At 41.5% G+C, this 26,256-nt stretch overlaps 1 protein-coding gene across 3 annotated transcripts in view; it reads left to right on the plus strand.

The window, feature by feature from the left end:
* Arhgef3 (Rho guanine nucleotide exchange factor 3) overlaps window positions 1-26,256 on the plus strand; it is a 298,065-nt gene that overhangs the window by 97,270 nt on the left and 174,539 nt on the right. For all 3 annotated transcript variants that reach the window (XM_047531346.1, XM_047531347.1, XM_047531349.1), the window contains one exon: window positions 3,335-3,401. In XM_047531346.1, coding sequence (XP_047387302.1) covers window positions 3,335-3,401 — 67 coding nt within the window. The remainder of the gene's footprint in view (window positions 1-3,334; window positions 3,402-26,256) is intronic.

Below are 26,256 nucleotides of genomic sequence, written 5' to 3' on the forward strand. Positions count from 1 at the left end.
TCCTACTCTGGGCATTTCCCCATTTCTACCGTAAGTTCTCTCAAGGTGGAAAGAAGTGTTCTTTCTAACCTGTCACAGGGTGTGACCTTCCCAGATGGATGGCAGCTCCCCTCCTATCTCAGTGGTTTCTTGTGCTACTCCCTGTGCCCCCTGGTTTTCCCATCATTCTGTAGGAATGGCAATACCAGTCAGCACTCTCCCCGTGACATCTGTGGCATGGTGGAAATGCCTCCTTAACAGAGGGCTGTGCTTCATGATGATGAGCATCATCATCAGGCTCAGGCCTGGCTCACACTGGGTGCTGGATGGCTGCACACAGACGTGGATCCCTCCTCCAAGCCTGGTTCAGAGCCCAGCTGTGCATCCTTGTGCCTGGGAAACCTGCAGAACTGAGTATCATTGTATCACTTGGACTTTTGCTGACCGTATAAAGAAGTTGCTTCTGAACACAGAAGAAATACACCCAGGAGCCTGGCATGGTGGGACATGTGTGTAATCCCAGCTGCTCAGGAGGCTGAGGCAGGAGGATCACGAGTTCAAAGTCAGCCTTGGCAACTTAGCAAGGCCCTAAGCAACTTAGTGAGACCCTGTCTCAAAATATAAAAGACTGGGTATGTGACTCAGTGGTTAAGAAAGGGAGGGAGGGAGGGAGGAAAGGAGGGAGAAAGGGAGGGAGGGAAGGAAGGAAGGGAGGAAGGAAGAAAAAGAAAGTGGAAAGAAAGGAAGAAGGAAAGAAGGAAGGAAGGAAGACATCTTGGACTGATGGGCCCACTAGACTCTTTGCTAATGTGAATATCTGGAAGCCTGGGTCATGGTGGGAAGTGAGACAGGGTGGGAGCTAAAAATTAAGGGCAGCCCCTGTATCAGCAGTCTCCTGGCAGTTTTCCCAGCTGAGGTGATGAGTGTAGGGGTCTCAGGTTGTGCAAGCGTGGCAGATTGGCTCAACTCAAGTTGGCAGACTGGCTCTGATGCTTTTTCTTTGACTGTGAGACCTGGTAGTGAGGGATCCTGTTAAACTGGTGCCTTCTCTTGAGGAAGCCGAGGCTACATTATTCCTAACACCCTGGCTACTGTAACCTCAGGATCTGGAGTCAGGTGCATCAGCATTGGTGTTTGAATTCTGGATTAGCCACCTGCCAGCTGTGTGACTTCTGTCATATGATTTAACCTCTCTGAGTCTGTTTCAATTCATCTGTAAAGTGGCATAATCATAACATTGCATTATATATTATAAAATCACATTATATAAAATTATAAACTTATAATCTGTTGAAAGTATATGATGTCATGAGAATATATTATATATAAAGTATTATATAACACCATTGCAAGACTATCCATATGTCATATAGTAACATTATGACATAACATAATAACCTATCATAAAGTTATCATGAGGCTTGGTTTATGTAGGTAAAGTGCTCAGTTCCTGAATCACTATTAATTGTTGAGATAATAAGCATTAGATGTGATCTCTGTGGCTTGCATTTTGCCAATATCCTGGTATGATTGCGTTGGAAGCAGTGAAGCCCATCAAGTAATTAGGAAGGCAAAGCCCAGTTGTAACTGGGAGGAGTATTATTGACATATAAAATTTCTCCTTGAAGACAGGAATTTCTTTTCAGAAGAACTTACACCCACATGCTACTTAATAGAGAAAGATATTAAATCTAACTACTACCCACATATCCTCTGTTTATCTCCAGATGTTACTGGCCTGGGTTTCTGTTGTTATGTGAGGCTGCAGGGGAGGGCAAGGCAGGAGGGGTCTGACTTAAATGCATGTCTGTGGGGATTCCCACAGGCTCTGGCCAGGTGGCTCAGCTCTCCTGTGCTACTCCCATGTCCCTGCTTAAACACTGTTCTGGAAGCTGGGTCTGGGAAAGAGAGGGAGGGAGCACCATGCTGTCATCTGGTGAGTACTCGGTGACAGAAGTGGAGTTAGAATCCTCATCTCTTGAGTCTACATAGTGGTTATTACCTCTCCTGTTTTGCACATAGGAAAACTAAAGTTAAGAAATGACCCTCATGTTCAGGGTCATAGGGCTAATCAAACACTGTGGTATTTGAGAATAGGCAATTGAGCTCCGACTCCTGATTTCACCTCTGTGGCCATAATTAGATTCTTAACATCCCTGGGTCTCAGTTTTTGTTTTGAAGGATGGGAAGTGCTAGGGATGGAGCCCAGGGCCTCACCTGTGCTAGGCAAATGCTCTACCACTGAGTCACATCCTCAGACCCTCAGTTTTCTTATCTATTAGGTAGGCACAATAATGAACCCTAGCTCACAGGGTGAGAATCAGTGAGATTAACTATATAAAATCTTAACATATGCTTTTGTAAGTACTCAATACCTGTTAGTTGATGTTACTATTATAATTACCTTGTATTTTAATTTCCGTCTTTTGTATGGCAGAGCCAACTAAGATATTTATTCAGGTCTGACACACTGCAAAGCCTGGACTCTGGTCACTATGTACTTTTTTCTTGCGTTATTGCTGATTATAGCAGAGAGCTCAAGGTGAAGGTGACTGTCATATAATTAACACCTTTTGGGAACATCCATGACTAAAACCTCAGAAAAAATCCAAGGTAGATTCTTTTCAGATATGTTTTCAGCTAGCATGAAATCTGCATATCTATATTGACAGGTATCACACTTGCAAAAAATTTTGGAAAAGATATTCCTGTAGGTCTGGTTGGTAGCTACAAAATTTGATTTCATTTGCAAGACAGAAATCAGGGTCTCTCACCCTGACCCACCCTGAAACTGCCTACACCACTCCTGGGGATCTTGATTCATACTGAGAAGTTCACAGGCAAGAATACCAGTGTTGACTTGTTAGGCAGTGGCCACATGTCCTGTTGATCATCTCTTTAAAAACCTGGAATTCGCATCTAACTTCTGTGGAGATGTTGGGGCTCCCCAACATGTGGTGGAACTGGGGAGCCTTCTAGGCCAGCTGAAGCCATAAATAGGAGATTGCCCCTGTTTGGGAATGGTTCTTGTATGACAAATAAAGACGGGGAGTTTGGTCTGACTTTTTGGTTGCATCCTGAGAGCACTTCAGATTTTATTTTTATGGGTGAAAGGTGGACTACTTTATGGAACCATAAGGCTTTCCTCCTGGGGAATTGGGAAGGAATTTGGAATGAATTGGGCTTCTGAAGAGAAAACTCCAGCCAAAAGCTGGAGAAAACTCTAGTCACCTGGTTCACCTGGTCCTTTTCTTCAGGCACTTTCCTTTGTGATCAACCTGCATTTGAAACCAGTGATCTCTTCCGAGCATCTTGTCAGTAAATAATGAACGTGTTGCCTTTTCTCCTCTTGTAGGCCTAAACGGCAGCGGCAAAACAACTTTTCCATGTTTCCCTCTCCCAAAGCCTGGAACTTCAGAGGGGTAAGTGTCTGCCCTGGGCAGCTCCTGCTACTACTAAAGGTTCTATTCCAGATAGGTACTCCAGCCTCCAGAGAGGTTGCTGTTGGGGTTTGATTGACTTATAAAGTTTCTGCCAAAACTCCCTCCCCAGGGAGGTCATGTTGGCATCAGCTGTTGTGGCCCAAAATTGTCTGCTGACATTAGCCTGCCCTGAACATCACGGGATGTAGGAAGTGTCTTGTGAAGAAACTGAGAAGGGCCATGGTGGGGTGGGCATTGGTCATTTCCCTTGGAACCTGGAAGGAGCCCATGTACATGAAGGAAAACAGAAGTGAGAAATGTGCATTCTATTAATAAATTTGTGCTTTCATGGGGAACTTTGTTTTCCAGAAGTCTGAAGGCTTTAAACAGACTTGAAAGGGAATCATTAAATTCTTCAAAACGCAGAGCAATAGACTGTTAGAGATGCATGGTTGCAGGCCTCGATGTATCAGGGATGATGATAGGATCAGTCACAGTGCGTGGAGGCCCTGCTGTGTGCTGAAATCAGTTCTAAGACCCACCTGGGGTGGAGGGAACCTTTGCCTCTGTAGGGAAGGCTCTGAGCTGTATCACCTCCAGGCTTCTGGGTGTGGCATTCCTGGCCCATCACCGCACTCCTGCACTCCTGCTCCTGGCCCATCCACCGCATCCACAGGGTCTAAACCTTGACATCACCTTTTCTGCCACCTCTCTGAATCTGAGCAAGAGGTCCCCTCCTAAGTGCCCTGCACTTTCTTATCATCATGCTTAGTTAGCATTTAACTAAAATTCAAGATTGGAAGCTGCAGGCTGGAGGTGCATAGAGACCCTACCACTCTCTTTTGTTACTACTATGTTCCCGGGCTTGGCACAATTCCTGGCACATACATACTTAATTAATTAGTTGAATGGATGAAATGGATGGATGGATGAATGAATGAGTGTCTCACATCCATCTGACACAAAACCCCATGTTGCCTTTAGATTGGGTTTTAAGCCTTCAATCTTCAATTACTATTCTGACTGTTTGCATGGTAAAATCTTACATAGATCTCACTTGTTTTCCCTGGGTGTCTTATTAAAAATAAATGTAGATCACGGCACTATTTTAGCTAAGGCTACAGTGTACTTTTCATTAAGTACAAAGAAAAATGTGTTGACTTCCGAAATAGATGTGTGTGGCTTACTGAATGCAAGTCTTGTGCTTCCTAAGTTGTTTATGGGTTTGATGAGTAAGATCCCCATTTCTCAAAGTGTGTTCGATTGAATGAGCATAACCACTAAGTGAAAAAAAAGTCTTGTGTGGTTAAATAAATTTGGGACATTCCAAATACACAAATTTAAATATGTTCACCACTGCATGGCTTCTTAGAGCTTTTGATGTGTTGATGTGCAGGGAAACTTCACAAGGAGAGTTGACAGAATTTGCAATAGTGTCCAAAATCATGGACCATGAAACTTTCACTGACTCAACAGTCTGCACACACTTTGGAAGTTGACATGTATAGTCAATTTTGGACAGTAGAGAAATTGGATCTCCTGTAAGCAGGTTAGTCTTTTTAAGGACTTTGTTTCTGGTGGTCTCCTTATCCAACCTCCCTTAAGTGTTGCTCTCCTGATTGAACAGTGGTCATTGGCCGATGCTGGTGGATATATGTGGGGCAACAAGCCTCCCAGGTTTACCTGAGGACTGTCCTGGTTTTAGGGCAGTAAGTCTTGCACCTCAGGAAACCCCTTGGACCCAGGCTTGCTGGGATAATTGATTACCCTACCTTTGGCTTTAGACTTCTTCTACTGTTTCTTCTTGAAAAACATTTTGTAAATATTTGAGCATGACTCTCATTTATAGAACTTGCTGCTCAAAGGAACCGGATAGGAACATACATGCCTTGAGTGACACTCTGTTTGCCTCATCTTTAACAAATCTAAGACAACAGTGACATTTAAAATTAGTAATGCTCTGCAGGGGGTCACAAAACTTGCCCTGACCTAACTGCAACCAAGTAGGTGTCCAAATCTAATGCAGTGTGGACTTCAAGTTCCTATCAACCCTTAAATTCTTAGCCAGCTCACGAGAATGTTTCAGAGCATTACGAGAGCTTGTCGGAATAGAGTGCATTAGGTGGCGAGGTCAGCTGTGTGGTTTGCTTGGTCTCATGTACTTGCTTTGATTTCTTCTGGACTTACCACTGGGGCTTTTTGGTAAAGCTAGACAAACTGGCATCAAAATACACCAGGGGGAGAGGTTTGGGGCCTGCCTGACTGCCAGATTCCTCTGTGGCTAAGTCAGTCTCTCTCCACCTTGGAGTAGAATCTCAGGGACATGATGGGAATGGAAGGGAACCCAACCAAATGGAAACACCCTCACTCCCAGCCAGGACATTCTTCATAATCGTCATTATGGTAATTGAAAGTGACGAAGGACCCAGGCTGCCAGGATGAAGATGTTTAAGGCATCATCTAGCTGATACATTTTCTGTAATGAAATTTGACTCTCAGATCTCTTAGAGCTGTGCATGCTGTTCTAGGGCAGGGTACACTTTCTGTGAACACTTTGTTTTTTTCTTGATTTAGAAAGTAAGCTTTTAGAATCTCTGTACTAGCAACTTTTCCATGTTTAGGTACCTGGCAGAGAAACCCATTATATTAGAAGCATTTGCAATCCTATTCCTCTTTAGCTTATAAAGAAAAAGGATTCTGTGTTTGTTCACCCAGGTCCTGGGCATTCGTGGAGCTGGAGGGGTGGGGCCCAGGGACACAGTAGTGAGTAATGAATTGGAAAAGATGAGAGGAGCAGGAGTCACGTTGCTCTAGATGAGAAGTGAAGAGGATACATGTAGGTTAGAAGTAGACATTTGGGGAAAAAAGAGATTTGAGAGTAATGTTAAAGAAGGTCTTGCACAGTGGATTGTATTGTTACCACCCCATCTTCTCTGGAAATGCTTGCTGCAGAACTGCATTGGTTCTCGAAGTATTAGGAACTGCATTTGGGATTTTCCTTTTGTGCTGGAGGGGTTGGCTGTGCAGAGGCACAGGAAAGACCAGGCATGCTTTCTTCTTTCCATGTGGTCTAGCCCTTTCCCAAGTTGCCATTGTTGCTGACTCTGTTCAGCCCTCCCTTCTCATATGGAACTGAGAAAGAGGCCCTGGGTGTTTCTGACCTTTTAGGGCCTCCCCAGCTCCCAGGCAAGGGTGGTGCTGTGCCCATCTCTCACTAGAGTTGTAGGTGCTATAGATCTGTTCAGGAAGAGAAGCTGAGAGCATGGTTTGGGTTGGGGTAATCATGGTAAGAACATTTAAACCAGAGTAAAACCAGAACAGAATGTGGAGGAATGAGAAGGTCCAGGAGTTGGGACCTTGTGTGTGTGTAGTTTCTTGCTCCCAGATGCTCTTCTGTCAGGTACACTCTGCACATCTGCTCCCCATCTGGTTGGAGAAGTGCTGAGCTCAGAATTTCCATCCTTCCTTGTGCAAATGTTTTATACAACTCCTCCTGTTAACACGGAGAGACAGACAGGCTCAGACAGACAGAGACTCAAGGAGGGAACTCACACTACAACTATGAGATTCGCAAGGATACAGCTCCAGCCATTGCCTTCTACGTGAGCTAGGAAATGCTTAGCAGGGCCCCACTGTGTGCAAAGCATTGTTTTAGTACTGGAGCTGAATTGACCAACTGTCAGTGACTTTCTTGTCTCATTCTCTACTGGCTGGTCTTAAGTTTTGCCTATGCCATTTGGAAAGAAATTTCTGGACTTGGACTTAGAAGGGCATGCCATTGTAGCCCTGACCTTTTAATTTTTAGATGAGGAAAACAAGGCCCAATATATTAGTCAGGACTCTTGGTTATGAGTGATAGAAACTTGGTTAAAACTGAATTTCTTGGACTGGGGATATAGCTCAGTTGATAGAATGCTTGCCTCACATGCACAAGGCCCTGGGTTCAATCCCCAGCACCACCAAAAACAAAAAACAAAACAAAACAAACAAACAAAAAAAACAATTTCTTGAAGGATAGACTGAGGTGCTCTGAAATTCACAACTCAGTAGAGTGACAGAGTTTCTACTGCTCAAAATACACCAGGCCATTTCAGTGTTTATTGTGGCCCCCTTTGTGGGCAAAAGAAGCCAACAAGCCTTCCTCCTTTCTTGAACTCTCAGTTTGTACATTTATTTCTATTTATTGAACATCGGTTCAAGGCTAGGCTGTGGCAGCCCTGCACAGAAGAGAGCACAGTTGTCCCTCAATATTTATGGTGTTTGGGGGAGGGGTGTTGGTTCCAGGAGCCCTGTGGATTTTAAAGTCCTTGGATACTCAGGTTCCTTATATAAAATGGCATAGTACATTATACACATCCTCTTGGGTACTTTACATTATCCGCTCATTACTGACAACACCTGAAACAATGCAAATAGTTGTTATGCAGTGTTATTTAGGGAATAATGACAAAAAGTCTGTACATATTCAGGAAAGATGTGTGTGTGTGTGTGTTTTCTAATTATTTTGGATCCACAGTTGGTTGAATCTGTGGATGCAGAACCCATGGATAGTGAGAGTTGGATGTATTTATTCCATTTTAAAGATGAAAGCCAGGTATCATGGTATATACCTTAGTTACTTGGAGGCTGAAGCAGAAGGATTGCTTTAGCCCCGGAGTTGGAGATCACCTGGACAACAGTGTGACTCTGTTGAAAAAGAAAAAGAAAAAAAAAAAAGGAAGTGAGTCTCACATCTGCTAACTTGCTTTGAAGTACAGCTGTAGTAAGTGGCAGAGTTAACATTTGAACCCAGAACTTCCTGCCTCAGCCCATTGGAGCCCATTTCCTCTTTAAAGCAAACTTGATGACACATACCTTGTCCTCAAAGAGGGTTAAACTGAAGATCTTTGAAAAGTCCTAGAAACAAGGAAATAGTCTATCTTTAATTTCCCATTACCCAGAATCCTCTTTAATTCTGTCCTGCTCCCTTGAACTTTATTTAAAAAGTTTGATCTTTCCTTTCATGAAAAAATGATTTGTTATTCCATGTTGTATTGGTAATTATGAAAATGATAATAATAGCTCCACTTATCCCAGGTGACTAACTCCTAGCATTCGCTTACCTTCGTAAAGTGGTTTATGAATATATTACTTCCCGGAATAGTCCCACAAGATACGTGTAATTTGAGCTTCATTCTCATTTTATGGACGAAGAAATAGAGTATGTTAATTTTCTATTGCTGAGTAATAAATAGCATAAATGTAGTAGAGTATACAGTACCCATTCATTAGCTCACAATTGTTTAGATCAGAAGTTAGGACATGATGTGGCTGAGATCTCTGCTCATGGTCTCATGAGACAAAAATCAAGGTGTCAGTCTGGGCTAGGTTCTCTCCAAGACTCAGAGTCCTCTCTCAAGCTCATTTGGGCTATTGGATGGATTCAGTTCCTTTTGGTTTTGGGGAGGTCCCCATTCCCTTGCTGGCTATCAGCTGGGGTTGCTGTCCACTCCTAGAGGTCATTCTCAGGTCTTTGCCAGGTGGTCCCTTCCATCTTCAAAGCCAACAATGGAGCATCTCCTTTACATCAAATCCTTTCCTGCTTCACATCATCCTGACTTTGGGAAGAAAGCAAATTCTTTTCAAGAGCTCAGCAGATTAGATCAGGTTACACAGATGCTCTCCCTCTTAATAGTCTCAGAGTCCGTGTTTAGTAACCTGATCATGGGATTGATGCCCCACAACACTCTCAGGTCCTGCCTGCACTCCAGGGGATGGGATTGTAAAAGGTGTATACACCAAGAGATGGGAACCTTGGGGACCATCTTAGAGCTCTGCCAACCCCACAGAGGTTTAGAGAGGGGAGCAGCTTGCACAGGGTCACACGGCAAGTAAGTGGTAGAAGGTGGATTTGAATGCAACCTCAACTGGTTTCAAATTTTATGTTCTTGAGCAGCACCTCTTTGTAACTTCTCTTCCATATGAAATTATTTGCAAGTGGGGAAAATACTTATGATTTTCTTCTTACACTAAGCTCCCTGGGGTGCAAAGTATTCTTGCAAAGCAATAATACAAATTTTAAAACCCAAGAGGAAGAGTGGAATAAGTGGTACCAAAGAGAAAATACATATATGATCAATAAGCAACGTCAAATGTTCATTATAATTAAGCAATTTAAAATATTTTAAAATGACAAAAGTAATAAAAAGTAATAGCGATAATATTGTACTTCATTCATTTAACTCTTGTAGTGTACTTGATACAATTCCTTAAACTTTGCAAGTCATCACATCCCCCAGAAGCCCTATTTAGTAGATGATATTATTATTACCCCCACTTTCCAAATGGGAAAACTGAGACCAGAATCATCCCCAACATCGCATAGCAATTAAGTAATGGGTCCAGCTTTTGAACTAAGGCAGTCTGGTCTCAGAGCATGTGCTTTCAACAACATGCTCTCTGTAACAAGTACAAATAATGCAAATAAATGTGCATAGATTTAAGTCAGTAACTGAAGAAAAGAAAACTAAGCTGGGCACAGTGGCACCAACTTGTAATCCCAACTACTCAGGAGGCTGAGGCAGGAGGATCACAAGTTTGAGGCCAGGCTCAGCAACTGAGAGAGACCCTGTCTCAAAATTAAAAATAAAATGATCTGGGGGTGTGACTCAGTGGTAGATTGTCCTTGGGTTCAATTTTTAGTATCCACCCCCACCACACACAAAGAAAACTAAAATCTAAAATAATAAAATCTAAAGTTACAAACTAAAACGACCCCTTTTGCAGGGAAATAACATATTACTATGTACATAGAAAACAGTCTGTGGAATCTCACCCTTGACTGACAGTCTGGGGCGGGTAAGATATTCAAGACTTTTTGAAATGCCTAAATTTTCTAGAGAGAGCATGTATTGCATTTATAAATAGCAAAACAATGAACTTATAATAATTAGAAGAGATCTTCCATAATAAAAAATTTTCATAAGCAAGAAAGGCATATTTTTCAAAGTTTAGAGTCTTAGAATTTATCAGGGTGTGTCATTGAATATGAGTTGTGCCAGGCATCTGGGACTGATCAAATCTGGGAGTTCAGAAAGGGCCTGTACATTCTATGCCACAAGATATTTGCTTCTGCTATCTCTCCAACCTCCCACCTCCCTGACAGTCAGTCTAGAGCAAATTCCATGCACACTGGGGATTAGGCAGTCTGAATGGTTCATACCCTTGAGTTCAGTGGATAGTCCTTGACAGTTATAACAAAAGCTTAAGTAGTGAAAAGGTAGATGTTTGTGATCAGAATACCAGATTGGGGACTTCAGACTAGATTCATTCCAGAGCATCAGGTCCCATATTTGTAAAATGAGAACAGACAATAATGTCATCTTCTCAAACATGAGACTCAGTAATGATGCATATATATTCTGGATATGATGCTTTTCATGTAGTTAAGTGTGCAGAAAACATAGTTAACTCCTTATAATGAGGGTTCCTTTATACCTAAAACGACTTTTCTAAAGATGTATATTTGCTAGATGTTTTTTTGATGTGAGGCACTTTCTTAAAAAGGAAATACTGACTCTCAGGTCTCCATTTAGCTCTGCTAAATTTCCCTTCAGACAGTAGAGCAGCCAGCCTGGGTGCAGTTGCTGACCCCTCTGAGGAAAAGCCCACATTGTCTTTTCCCTGCTGATACCAAAATTATGCTGGCACAGTGAAGCTCATTTTTAGATTCAATTTCTTTTTCTGGCCGTAATTGAGATCTGTGGGGTTATGGTGGGCTTGTGTGCCAGTGGTGCAGATCCTGCACATTTGAGCAGAATTTATAGAGCCTTTATTTTATGTAGTTATCTCTTTGCTTAGTCTATTTTTGCTTTAGGGTTATACAGAATAAAAGATGCTTTAACTTTGGTCTCTGTGTCTTATTACGAAATCTTAACTGCAAGTGACAGAAATTCAGATTAGTTTAAGCAAGGAGTTTTTACACGTACAAAGGTATGGGAAGTGTTTCATGGAAAGCAATGGAGCCCCTGGAATCAGATGCTGGAAGCCCATGAGATTCCCACCTATTCTCTGCTATTGCCACCTTTGCTCCACAGTTGACTCCTTCCATTTCCTCATACAGTGGAGATGCAACCATCTGCAGAGAGATGACAACCTGTCTCTCAAAGCCAGCATTCTCGGGGAGGGATTCTGATTGGTCCAAGGTGGGTCCTGGACCAATCAGCAGCAACCAGGGAGTAGGGCAATATTGCACCACCACTGCTATTCTCAGGGTAACCATAGTAACAGAGGAAAGGAAGGGGCAGTTTCTAAAAGGGAAGAGTCACTAGGTAGATGCAAACAATTCCTCTCTATGAAAGTCTTTCCCATCATTCCTCCTGTAGTACAGAGTAATCATCTGATTCCTAGGGTCTAACTTTTTGGAATGGAAGCAGTCCATTTAGTTTTTTTTTTTTTTTTTTTTTTTTAATTGGTTCTTATTAGTTATACATGACAGTAGAATCCATTTTGACATAATTATAAAAGCATGGAATATATCTTGTTTTAATTCAGTCCCCAGTACCTTTCCTTCCCCTTCCCTCACTATACCCCATTTAGTTATTGATTCCTTTTTTTTTTTTTTTTTTTTTTTTTTTTTTGACCCTGACAGTTTGACTTGGGAGTAAGAATAGCCTGTTCAACAAGAATACACATAAAACTTTTTTTTTTTTTTTTTTTTTTTTTTTTTTTTTTTCATAAAACTTAATAATCCTCTGGATGAATCAAAATAATAGCAGGTCCTGGAAAACTGTGTTCTGAAATGGCTTATGGCTATTTCTAGAATACAGAAAAATATGGGAGTTTAATCAGGGCTTTTAAATAGCAGATGACCCAAGAATCAGTCTAGTGTTGCTTTGTGGTTTGTCACATATATGACTTTTCATGGAACTTTGTACTTTTCATTTAATCAAGTGTAGCCTTTAATACACAAGCAATATCATGGCAACACTCTATGCCTCCAAAAGGCCCGTATGCAATTTGAAGGTATGGAAGGGGATGGCGATGTTGAGAACTGGAGTATACACCTATTTAGAAGCTTCATTTTCTGAAGCCAGAACTTCCCCCTCAGTTTCTGTCTTTCTTCCATGTTAGGTTTAATTCCTCGGTCTTCTGCTTCTGTGCCAGAAGCTTGGAATGCGGGTTGGTGATGGTCCCATCCTTTACCATCAATTTTTCCCATCAATTTATTCCTCTTTACAGTCAATGGGGCCCATTTGATGGATGAGACTGAGTATAGTACACGTGTGACTCTCAATTGCCACCCTTATTTAAATGCCCAAATCACATTGTTCATTAAATCAGTTGAAACACACAGTGAGAAGCCAGGAGGAAAGATAAGTTAACATATTTCAGGGAGGATGCAGGCAGGTTGGAAGGACCACACCATCTGATTCCTGGGCTTTATCATGTCTTTTTGTTCCGTCTCTCCCTCTCCCCTATCAGCCCTCCCCATTGATAGTATGGTTACAAGAACCAGAGTTGAAGCTGAAGTCCAAGCAAGAATCTCACAGACAGAAGATATCTTGGACTAATGAACCAAATTTGTATCAAAGAGACTCAGAGATGAATACACTGCTTTTTTTTTGCCAGTTAGATGAGTAAACAGGTGCTTAATTCCTGTTTTTCACAGGCAGCCAGAATGGGTGTCTCCCATGTGGAGGCCTCATGAATACTAAGTGCTCATATATATTTCATGCCTCTGTATATTTAGTACCTCCTAAGTCTCATGCATATTTAGTATATAACACTTAGTAATGTTTAGTGTAAAACATTTAGTAACAAGGTGCTTCATGAATATTAGGTATCTTTCACTCCTTTCATCTATGTTTTGCACACGTTTGACTTACTAACCACTTAATTATACTTAACATCACTTAAAACAGTTTCTGTTACAGAACATGAATATCTTGGAAACTCAGCCTTCTTCAGTAATTGAAAATGAATATGTTCTAAAAGCAGATGCTCTTTACACTTTGATTGCAGAAGGCCCATTCCCCCCCCCCCCATATTTTTATTGGTGAATTATAGTTGTACATAATAGTGGGATTTGTTGTTACATATTAGTACATGCACACAATGTAACAATATAATTTAGCCAATATAATTCCCCAGTATTCCTCTTTCCCACCCCACCTCCCTTCCTTTGGTCCCTTTTCTCTATTCTACTGATCTCCCCTCAATTTTCATGAGATCCCTTCACCCCACCTTTCTTTTCCTTTTTCCTCTCTGACTTTCACATATGAGAGAACAGAGTCGACCCTTGACCTGAATTTGGCTTATTTCCCTTAATATAATAGTCTCTAGTTCCATCCATTTTCTTGAAAATTACATAATTTCATTCTGTTTTGTGGCTGAATAAAACTCCATTGTGTATATATACCCTATTTTCTTTATCGACTCATCCACTGTTGGATACCTAGCCTGGTTCCATAGTTGGCTACTGTGAATTGTACTGCTATAAACATGGGTATGTGTGTATCACTATGATGATGACTTTAATTCTTTAGGATAAATACCTAGAAGTGGTATAGCTGGGTCATATTCCTAGTGGCTCTGTTCCTAGTCTTTTGAGGAAACTCCATACTGATTTCCATAACGTATGTACTAATTTAAAATCCCACCAACAGTATACAGGTGTTCCTTTTTCTCTACATCCTCTTCAGCACTTATTGTTTATATTCTTTGCTATTGTTGTGTTTATTTTCCAGTCCTTTTTACTTCCTTTTTTTTTTTTTTTTTTTTTTTTTTTGTGGTGCCGGAGATTGAACCCAAGGCTTTGTGCTTGAGAGGCAAGTACTCTACCAACTGAGCTATCTCCCCAGCCCCTTTTTACTTCTTTACTTTGGTATAGGGTCTCACTTAGTTGCTGAGGTTGGTCTTGAACTTGTAATCCTCCTGCCACAGCCTCCCAACTCGCTGGGATTATAGGTGTGTGCCACCAACCCTGGCTCTTATTATTTGTTTTCTTTTTTTTAAGAATTTAACCTTTAGTTTATTTATTTGTTTTTATGTGGTGCTGAGGATTGAACCCAGTTCCTAACATGTGCTAGGCAAGCACTCTACTGCTGAGCCACACCCCAGCCCCAATTACTTGTACTCTTGATAGCTGCAGGAGGGCCTATTTTTCAGTGGGCTGCCCTATATCATGATGATGAAAATTCTTCTCTTGCCTGATGTTTGGGCCTCCCACATTTGTCATCCTACACCTAGACTCTCACCTAGACTCTCTTCTTCCAATTGTAGAGATCTCAATGAACATGACTCCTGGATCTACCTTTTTGTGCATGACTCTTACTGCCAACTTCCATATGGAACTGGTAATAAAACCCACCTGGATTAGATGCTGCATTAACAAGGTATACTGCCAGTACCTGACCTCTGGTTAATGCACTTTCGGGGTGGAAGGAACATTCTGTGCGGCAGGGTACTGCTAGTGTGCACTGTACCTTTGTATCCTCAGGGCTGTTTTGACTTAACAGCACCAGCAGTGTATGAGTCTACCTTTTAGGGAAAAATAAAAGTAAAAAAAAAGGGGAATGAAACTGATTGTTTTTTTATGGATAGATGAGGATTTGTTGAAAAGCATATCTCTGACTTAAGGGAAGTTCAATGTCATTGTATCAGATGTGCATTTATTTATACCAGTTCAATTAGAACTTTATTTAAAAGGGTATAGGAAGAAAACTTTTAATGCAGAGCATGTGTGTATTAGTCAGTTTTCCCTCGATGTGGTAAAGTACTGAAAAAAATCAACTTAGAAGAGGAAAGATTTATTTTGGTTCATGGATTCAAAGGTTTTAGTCCGTGGGTGGTGAGCCCCATTGTTTCTGGGACTGTGGTGATGTAGAGCATCATGGTACAAAGATGTGGTAGAGCAAAACTGCTCACCTTGTAGCAGCAGGGAGAGAGAGAGAAGCACAGGGGGCCGGGGACAAGATAGAGCCTTCAAGGTCAAGCCCCCAGTGACCCACTCCCTCCAACAAGGCCCCAGCTCCTAGAGTTTCCACCACCTGTGACCAAGCCTTCAACCCCTGCGGCTTTGGGGACGTTCCAAATGGATCTGTAACGACACGGGATGTGTGAATCTGTTGTTTCCTCTGTTGATTCTCTCAGGATGATGATGATTCTCAACCTTGACATGGGATTTTTGTGCAGTGTGCCCCCTAAAAGCAAGCAATGCCTTCATCTGGGGCTAGACAGAACCATATATCCATTATATTTTCTAGCAGTGGAGGAGGAATTACTGGGTGTGGTTTGCAGAGAAGAAATGTCAGACTTCACCTGGTGTCTTCCTAAGGCATTTCTATGATTATTATTTTTGCCATATGTGTTATTTTTTTCAACTTTTCATTATGAAAAATACTTGGAGAAAAGATAGCCTCTTCAGCAAATGGTTCTGGGAAAACTGGAATGAATTGAAAATGGAAGCAGAAATTGAACCCTATCTCTCACCCTGTACAAAACTCAGCTCAAAGTGGATCAAGGACCTAGGCATTAGAGCAGAGACTGTGCGCCTATTAGAAGAAAATGTAAGCCCACCACTCCCACATGTCAACTTAGGAACTAACTTCCTCAACAAGACTCCTAAAGCGCAAGAAGTAAAATCAACAATCAATAAATGAGATGATATCAAACTAAAAAGCTTCTTCATGGCAAAGGAAACAAGAATGTGAAGAGAGAGCTTACAAAATGGGAGAAAATCTTTGCCACCTGCACCTCAGTTAGAACATTATTCTGCAGAATATATAATGAACTCAGAACCCTTAGCACCAAAAAAAAAAAAAAAACCCCAAATAATCCAGTCATAAATGGGCAAAGGAACTGAACAGGTACTTCACGCAAGAAGAGAGATGAATGGTCAACAAATATATGAAAAAATGTTCAACATCTCTAACAATTAGAGAAATGCAAATTAAAACTACACTGAGATTCCATCCCATGCCAGTCCAAATGGCAATTCAAGAGTACAAGTAACAATAAATGTTGACGAGGATGTCGGGAAAAAGGCACACTCATACATTACTGGTGGAACTGCAAATTGGTGCATCCACTCTGGAAAGCAATATGGAGATTCCTCAGAAAACTTGGAATGGAACTACCTTTTGACCTAGTTATCCCACTCCTCAGTATATACCCAAAAGACTTAAAATCAGCATACTACAATGATACAGCCACATCAGTGTTCATAGCAGCTCAATTCACAGTAGCTAAGATATGAAACCAACCTCAGTGCCCTTCAAGGAATGAATGGATAAAGAAAATGTGGCATATATACCCAATAAAATATTACTCAACCATAAAAAAGAATGACTTTATGACTTTTGCTGGTAAATGGATGGATCTGGAGACTATTATACTAAATTAAATAATCCAATTCCAAAAAACCAAAGGCCTAATATTGTCTCTGGTATGCAGATAATAACACACAATAAGGGGCAGAGGAGGGAAGAATAGAAGTTGTTTGGATTAGACAAAGGAAAATGGTGGGAAGGGAGGAGGATGGGAATATGAAAGAAAATAGAATGAATTAGACATAACTTCCCTCTATTCATACATATATGAATACACGACCAGTATAACTCCACATCATGTACACCATGAGAATGGGATCCCAATTAGAATAAGTTATATTCCATGAATGTATAATTTACCAGAATACACCCTACTGTCATGTATATCTAAAAAAGAGCAAATAAAGAAAAACGTCAAATGTGGAAAGTTGAAAGATAAGTGCAGTAAACACCTACCACCCAGAATCAACAATTGCTAACATTTGCTTTCCAGCTGTTTATTGGCTTTATCCATTTATTTGTCTCTATCTGTTTATATGGCTAAGCCATTTCAAAGTAACACAATTGCAGATACCATACTAAGTACTTCAGTACGTTGTCCTAAGAACAAGGATGTTTTCCTCCATTGCCATGTCATTATTAAACCTAAGTCACCAATGATTTCCTAGTTTTTCAGTTCATATTCTTGTTACCCCAGTTGTCTTTTATGGCTGATCTTCCCTCAGACCATTCAAGGATCATGCATTATGTCTGCCTGGATTGTTTTATTTGTTCCAGTCAAGGACCATATTTCATTTCATTATTGTTTATGTGTTTTTTATTCTCCAATATTCCCCTTTCACCTCTCCCTTTTTTGAAAAACAAAACAAAAAACCCCAGTCTTCTTAAACTTTTTGAAAAGACCACCAGTTGCCTATGGAACGTGTCTGATATTTGGAGTTTTCTGACAGCTTCCCTGTGATGTCATTTAACTTCGTTTCTCTGTCCATTATATTTTTTATAAACTGCTAATTTTAGTCTAAAAGCTTGGTTTGTTTCTGGGTAAGCACTTTGGAACCAGAAAACTCCCTAAAGTCTGGCTGCTACTTGTATCCCATTTAGAGGCACACAGCATGGGGTTGTTTATTCTTTTGAGGCTCACTCCTCACCTGCTGGGTAGATCTGATGACAGCCCAGTCTCTGAGTTGGGAGGAGCTTCCCTGCAGATTCCTTGTTGGGCATTTGGATTGATCTTTTGGCAAAGAAGAGGCATTTGCTCCAAGTTTTCAATTCTGTGAATATTTGAACAAAATTGACACAGGTTCATTAAAATGGGGTGGATATAATCTAGAGCTTATGAATTATTGTATGACAAAATAAACATTGTAATTATTATGTTATATCCTTATTGTTTTATAATTATGTAAATATATGCTATGTGCCACGTTTAAGTTTTTTAAGTGTTCCACACAGGGAACGGTGGGGTAAAATGGCTTAATAAGAGAATACACAGTTGCAGGAACTCAGAATTTCTCTCTGCGGGCCGGTTTCATTCTCTTTCTCTCTCTACCTTCATTTCCTCCTGACCGCTGGTTCTGCTCCCAGCATCTTCCTGTATGTGGCGCTGTTAGGCTCTGAACCAACCCGGCCTGAAGCCTGACCGTTCAGGAGCTCTCTCTCCCACAGCCCACAGGATCATCTCAGTCGTCCCATCCCAAAGTCCCTACCAAAACAGTGATTGTGCCAGCTAGTTTTTCTTGCACGAGGCTTCACCAGTGATGGGCAGACTTCTGGCAAGTTCTTAGAAGGCTTTCTATCTCCAGATCCAGTCATTTATGACCAGGGACTCAAAGTCAGGTGGATCTGCCATTCATCAACTTGGGCAAGTAATCAACTTTACTGAGTTTCAGACTCCCTATCTGAAATGCACCTAGCTTACAGGGTTCTTATGAGGCTTAAATTAAATAATTTACATCAAATATTAAGGGTGCACTGGGCCTGTGCTCAATAAGTCCCTCCTCCCTGTTATCTCATACCCATTCAGTAGGAGCTGGGGGCACACAGAGGAGTCAATTACCTGGGAAGGAAATGTAGGGAAGATATCCTAAAACATTTCTAATGTACTAGTAAAACTTTTCCTTTTTTTCTAATATTTTTTCCATTTTATAGAGTGATAAATTCAGACTCCCAGTTATGGAAAACTGTGCCTGAGCCATTTTCTCTTTGTGCGTATGCACCATTAGGATAAGAAAGACGTACCTGAAGATTATGGGGGAAATGTACTAACTTGGAGAAAAGAGAACTTCTTATGTAAAAAGTGACTGAATGAATTTTAAATGTAGTCTGGATATATTCTTGAACATTCTGTGTATTTCCTCAGATGGGTGTTGAGTTATGGTAATTCAAGTCTCACCCATCTTGTGAAGTCTGGCAGTTGGTTTGATTCTGATTTATTTTGCTTGCCTCTCTCTGCACTGTCACAGGCTGGTACTGAACTGATTGTTCTTGGCTTCCTAGCCAGGGCACCTTCGTTGCCCAATGAAAACATCCAGCAAATGGCTACATTCCTTTCATGTTTGCGGGTTTTGATGTGGGAAAAGTTAACATCTTGTTTTGATGAACCAACAAAGATTATTTTCATCTTTGAGGTGATACTCCACATCATTGATCCCAGTTGTTCACTCCAAGGATTGGAAATTTTTTAAGGTGTCCAATTTTTGTTTTGTTTTTCACCTAAAGAATTAATTAGCATTTAAAAAGTGATCATTTGAAAGGCTAATGAGGTTGCTGGAGGATGGACCATCACAGCTGATCAGTGGTAGTGTTACTTGGTCATCTTTCTGAAAAGTAGCTCTGCTATTTGTGACCCAGTAATTCCACTTCTAGGAAGTGACTTTTTCTGGACCCACCAGAAGGGTGGATTAAGATGTATGCAGAAAAATGTTGAGAGCAGCACCAGTTATGATAGGAAAAAATGGAAAAAGTCTAAACGTCCAATAATGTGAGACAGTTGGTATAAATTGTGGTTTTTTCCATGGGAATGAATATTGTGAGCCATAAGGGGATGTTGAGGAAGAGAGTTAATTCATGGAAAATGTTTATTGTTACATTTTAAAAGCAGGAAGCAGAATTGTATATAATAACCCTGGCTATGAAAAGAATCATTTGAAAGGTTTGAAAGAAAATGTGCAAAATATTAATAATGGTTTCCTCTCAGAAACTGAGGTTATAAATGACTTTTTGCTTTGTTTTGTCTTGACTTTTCCAAGTTTGTACAGGGTATATACATAGTCTTTAGATTCATGGGGAAGAAAAACTGAAGTAAGAAGACAAATACTTGAATTAAAGTTTTGAAGTAGAGTCTTAGGTTTTTTAAGCTTTAAAAATAAAAATCATCTCTGACAAGGAATAGGAATGAATCTAAGTCAGAAATGCAATGAATTGGCCTGAGTCCCATGGTTACTTATGATGGAACTTTAAAATATGGCATCTGTTTGTGGAGCTGTTTCCTGTGTGAGAATTTGGTAAAGGTGATGCTGAGGGATTTCATTTTTCTTTTCTAGCAGCAGCAAAAAAGAACAACCATATAGCTTACTAGGATATTTGAGAGGGATGGAAGTCACCTGAATAAGAAAGGATACTGTGTAACTCAGCCAAGACCATAAAAAGAGAGGAAAGAGAAATTAATACTCCCAAGTATTAATAGGTAACTCCATTCTGTCTTACTGTTTTGGGACACATTAGTTTTATGGGTTCTGGATGACACTTGTGGGACAATACTTCGGAATTTGGGGGCAGAAAATTAGAGAAAAACACCCAATATGGCGGCCCATGTATTCCTCTTCTTGGGTTTATTATTGAAGCTCAGAGAACTACAAACTTGTACTGGGAATTTGCGAGTCCAAAAAGATACTTGGCTTTTAAAAAATACCTTATGCCCCACAGTATGTTTCCCACCATGGAATTCACGTGATTAAAAGCTAACGTGTTTTCCTCGGGAAGAACCCTGGCCAAGCATCAGTCAGTTCTTCAGCAAATTCTGGAACATCTCAAGGAGGGAAAAAGTTTGAAGCTTAGATGGGTGTAGTCTTTTCAAGTGTACAGAACTGTCACAAATGGGCTGGATGTGCCGCTCTGAAACGTAATGAAGCCTCCTGCTGACTATCCTTCCAGGCTTGATTTCATGTCTTTTTTTCCTCCTTTTTAAAAATATACTCATTACCCAGAGTGATTAAGAGCCCCAGCGTGTGTGCCACTAAAATGCTTGTCCTTGATGCGCTCTTCCTTTTCTCCGGACACCTGTGGCTCAGGAGACAAAGTCTGCATCTTGGTCCCTCCATCATCCTGACCTGGTTCATCAGATTCCCTCCACTGAGCGTGGTGCTGAGCATCATCTCTCCACTGAGTACACGCCCTTCCTCTTTGTTTATCCACTTGCATTTTATTTCCATTTCAGGGTTTCGGTTTGAAGATTAAAGTTGTCTGTGTAATTTTATGTTATTTAATGAACCCCAAACTTCTGCAAGATAAATACATTTGCTACAGAACTCAAAGGGCAATTTTTTTAAAAAGAGCAGAATAGGTAGGAAAATTCTTACTGTGATGTGATAAAAAGAAAATCCAAGGGTCTTGATTAATTGGCTTAGTAGTTCTCATTTTAAAAAAAATCTATCAAAAAATTTTGCCTACATTTGTGCTATCAGAAGAAAAAGTTCGTTTTCTGGTATTTCCCCTAGAATGGCCTTCTGTTCCTTACTCTTTTATTTATTTATTTTTTTTTAGTTGTTGATGGACCTTTATTTATTTATTTATATGTGATGCTGAGAATCAAACCCAGTGCCTCACACATGCCAGGCAAGTGCTCTACCACTGAGCCACAACCCTTACTCTTAACACTCTTTTTTTTCCCCAGAAGAACCCAATTTTATAAGTGTCTGGTTTGGCAGCAGCAGGAGTTAAAATGCATTTTCTTCTGTTTTCATTTGTGTTTATGTAAACAAACTCCTACAGCTGTTGTTGCTTCAGGGGGTCTCAGAACTCTTTTCTACTGCCCCCAGTATGTTTAGCAGACATTATCAGCAATTCTTTGTGTACTATTTATGTTAACAGGACAGGGCAGCCAACCCCAGCTATTAAAAAAAAAAAAATGCTTTGGATTAGTTGAGGGATTTTATTAAGGTACCTGTCAGGTGGAGAAGGTTACACCCATGATTGACAAAGCCATGCTCAAGTCCCCAGGAGGGCCCAGCCACAGCTGGCAGGCTGGGTTACCAGGTGACTCCACCTTAGGAATCTGGGTGCACCTGCAGTGGTCTGGCCACCCCAGGCCACTTTCTGTTTTGAGGTTTCAGGTTCTTTCTACCTCAGAGAACTCAGAACTAATTCAGAAACTCCAGCCAAGGGAAAATCTGCCAGATTTTCTTCAGTTAATAGCACCTAAACAGTTTTCCTTCAAGAATAGTCATGCTGTTAACTATTAATGAAATAAATTGCAAGTGCTGCTGAGTTTCTGACAAAAAACCTAGAAATAAGAACTTTAAGGATACATGGTGCTCAAGTTGACTTATTGCTCTTAGATTGAAGTCACAGTACTGTGACTGTGGAAACATAGGAACTGTAAGGGTTATTTCTTTTATTTTGTCTACTTAAGCTGCTGCTTCTCTCCCAATAAAGTTCTCAAAGTGTGTTTGGGGCTTTAGAAGCAACAGCACCTGGGGACTCCTTAGAGACCCAGAATCTTAGACTTCACCCCCACCCAAATCAGGGTCTGCATTTTATCAAGATCCCAGGTGATCTGTGCGCACTTTGAAGTTTGAGGAACAGTTCAATTTGGGGGCAGTCTAGAGTCAGCTCACTGGCTCAGTAGTGCTTCCCTGTGAAACTCTTTGGTCAGGATTTGGGGTGATGGAAACTGATAACGTGGTTTGTCCTCTTTCACTAGTAAAAGGAAATAGGGCTGAGATGAATTTCAGTTTTCTAGTACTTATGACTTTAGCCAAAATTATTATCATAAATCCCGCTGTGTCTCAAACATAGTAAAAGAGGCCCACCGGCAGGATTCAAATGTCTGACATTCCCACCGGTCTCACCACACTCTCCTTTTCCTCCCAGGGCACCCAAGTCAGCATCCTTTGTCCACAGGTTTGTCTCCCTGGAACTCTTTCTCTAATGCAGAGGTTGTACTTTTCTCCTAGTGTGCACATGGTAGATAGTAGGCTGTTTGCTCTCCTTGGGGGTGTTCTGTGCTGTCCTGGGCAGCAGGGTTACCACACCCTACCATGTGACTCCCATGCAAGAAGTGGCATGTGGTAGAGGAGGGAGGACTCCCCTGTCTCATTGAGGCCATGGGTTATGTAATGTACTTGCTGCCTTTGATGCTTTACCTGTCTGGCCCTGCCAGGCTGTTGTTTTCATAGTGCCCCAGAGGAATTTGACCTCTCTGGAAGTAAATCCCAGTCACCCCTGGCCGTTTCTTGACCTGTTTTGTTTGTTTTGTTTTCAGATGGCAGTTTGCTGGGGGGTGGGGGTGGGCAAAGGTACATTTTCCAAATCCCATCACTTGCGGTTCATCTCTCCATGGCATGTCTCCATTTCAAATGAGATTTGGGCTGAGGCTAAAGTGATTACTGGGCTCAGGTGGAACCCTGAACACATTTCAACAGAATTGGTTTCTGCAGGAATTATAGTTTGGACCATAGTCCTGCAAAGGCCCCCCCCCCCCGGTCATTATCCTGGTACAGAATAAGCAGCTCTGTGTTCACGGTGGATGATAATGAGGGGAAGGGTGCTTGAGGGACATGAAGGGCTGTTTTCAGAGCCCATGTCCAAACCTGAGTGGGAGCAGGATGTGTCCAGATGCTGCTGTTAAGAAGCTCTGTGACCATGGCCCAGGAACTCAACCATTCTGAGCCTCAGTGTCCTTCAGTCTTTGCTCAGAGGGTTGCCATGGTAATGAGAAAGCCATGATGTAGTGAGATACTCAGCAATGTACCTGGGATGTAGTAGGTGCTCAAAAACTCACTCTCCACAGGTGCCATAAAAACCTTCATACAGGTCTGTGATTGGAAAACATGCACTCTTCTTTAGGGCTAATCTCTGCATACACATTGGTCAACTTGTCCAGCTGAGGGGCTGTGGCCGGCATAACCTCCTCATGTTGTACCCATCTTCAGAATTGAGGGCTGGCTTAGCTGTTATCTTGGGGTCAGATTTCCTGCATGTCAGCCTAACTGTGTGCCCTTTGGTGATTGTTTAATATCTCTGAGCCTTAGGTTTTCTCATTTGTAAAATGGGCATCATGCTTGCCTGTGCCCCTTTGCAGGGATGAGGAAATGGAGACTTTACAGGATAAGTGACTTTCCCAAGTCTGTGGCTCCTCTGTAGAGGAGTTCAGACTCTGGCCCAGCAAACTGGCTTTAAGGTCCAGGTTAGGTAATCCCAATATTGTATCTAGAGGTGGTTGGAAATCATTGCATGGGCATGCCCTAGACACCTGCACTTGGGGCTCCCCTCCTAATCCCCCTCATTTTTGTTGACAAATTCTTTAAATTGGATTAAAGCAGATCATAACAATCACTATTACTATATTTTATGTTATATATTCTATCACTTAAAAATATAAACTTGTGTATGTTATATATCATAATCAAGTAATAATATCCTTTGTATTAATATCCAGCAACAGCTATTTGCACAGATTTTCATTCCTATTAGAATTGCCATTGTCAGCACTTAAAATGGCTTTTTGTTGTGCCATGTGGGGACTTATTGTCCATGATTTTGCTATGATTTTTTTTTCTTATATAGTCTTTAGGAAGTAACTCGTGTTATGCTGTTCATAGTTAGACTCACAACCACATCCGCACACATACACTGACCTTGGTGTTTCCAGACTTCTTTGCATACTTACCATGACATTTCCTAGGGCCTGTTAGTAGGTAGGTCTTGGCCTCAGGGGTCACACTGGGGTCTCCTCCCACAGACCCCAGGTGTTCATTCAATACAGGAGAGTCTTTGTGTCCAAACCACGTACATTTTTATGAAAAAAAAAATCAGCCTTTTGTTTTAATGATGACACAACCCAGAGATGCAGTTCTTGTTATCACACTGGGGGAATCTGGGCAGAGGTGATTGGAGTCTTAAAGTCAAGTAGTGGGGGGAATTCCTTGTTCTCTCCATAAATTATCATGAGAGGGCCCTATGCACTTTCATATCACTGCAGGGAAGGGCCATGCTTACCTCCTCCTTCTGTTGGAAGGGCAGACTTATCTCATTTATTTAGCAAGAAAAGTGAGCCAGGAAGCACAGAATTGGAATTTTGTTGTTATAATCCCTGCCTTTTAGCTGATACATTTATGGATGTATACTTTTAAAATATGTAGGAAATGAACCACCAAAACATCTCACCAATATTATATAGCCATGGCCACTGTTCTTGACAAAAAGAATGTATATCTGGTCATGCAGCTGTTCTTGCTGAAACACTTGCTCTGCTTCCCCATTTCCTACCTTGGCTCCCAGTATCTTGTCCCTCAGCCTTCCTGCCCTATCCCCGCACAGGCCATTTGTCTGTCTCTTGCTTCCCAAAGGACCTATGCTGTTCCCTACTTCTGTTCTTTGCTCTTGCTCCTCCACTCAACCTGGCCGCTCCTGGACATCCCTAACAACCTGAGATAGCATTTCCTCTGGGAAGACCCTGAGAATTATTCCTGGCTTCATCCCCTGTGTGCCCAGTGCTCCAAGACTGTGGGATTTGGCAGGTCCAACAGTGTGCTCTGTACTGAGAAGCCCATGCCACAGGCCTAGGTTCGAGTTCCTGTCCCATCACTGGCACTTGGAACAAGCTCCTTGACCCTTCTGAGCCTGTTTCCTTGTCTGTAAACTTGGGGTAATAAAAGGGCCTATCTCCCAGTGTGGTTATGGATTAAATGAATTAGCCAAGCATCTGACCCAGAGCAAATCCTCATGCAGTGGTGATTGCTGTTGTTATTAATAATGAAATAAGTGACAGGAGGGAAGTCAACAGAATAATATGATGAGTTGTGGGGCATGAGCCTTTAGACAGCCTTGTCAGGGAGGGCCTCTTGTAAACAGACTGACAGACACTGCTGTGAGTGAAGAGCTGGAGAAGAGTTTTCTGGAGATGAAGAATGGCAAATGCAAGAGACAGGGGGACTCTGATGAGGGACAGAAAGTGTGACCTCAGCTTGGGAGGTCAGGAGAGAATGAGATAAGGTTCGGGAGGAAGATAGGGGCCAAGTGATGCAGGGCTTTAGACCAAGCGAGGGTGTTTTCAAGTGTGACTGAAGCTGTTCATTCCTTAGCCCAGAATCATTCTGTGTCATTGCACAGACTACTTCAGCTTTCACTTATTCTTGTTGTCTGTGTGCACATGAACCAACCCCTAGCAACAAAACCCAGTTTTGACTGAGTTGAGCAGTAAATGAACTTATTCAAGGATCCAGCGTAGCTCAGAGAAATTTGGAAGGACCAGGGAACCAAGAACAACCCCCATATTACACCATGCCATGGCTGTAACTGCTAGGCGGGATAGATGGTTCCATTTG

The sequence above is a fragment of the Sciurus carolinensis genome, chromosome 17 (genome assembly GCF_902686445.1).
Source record: "Sciurus carolinensis chromosome 17, mSciCar1.2, whole genome shotgun sequence".
Taxonomy (NCBI): domain Eukaryota; kingdom Metazoa; phylum Chordata; class Mammalia; order Rodentia; family Sciuridae; genus Sciurus; species Sciurus carolinensis.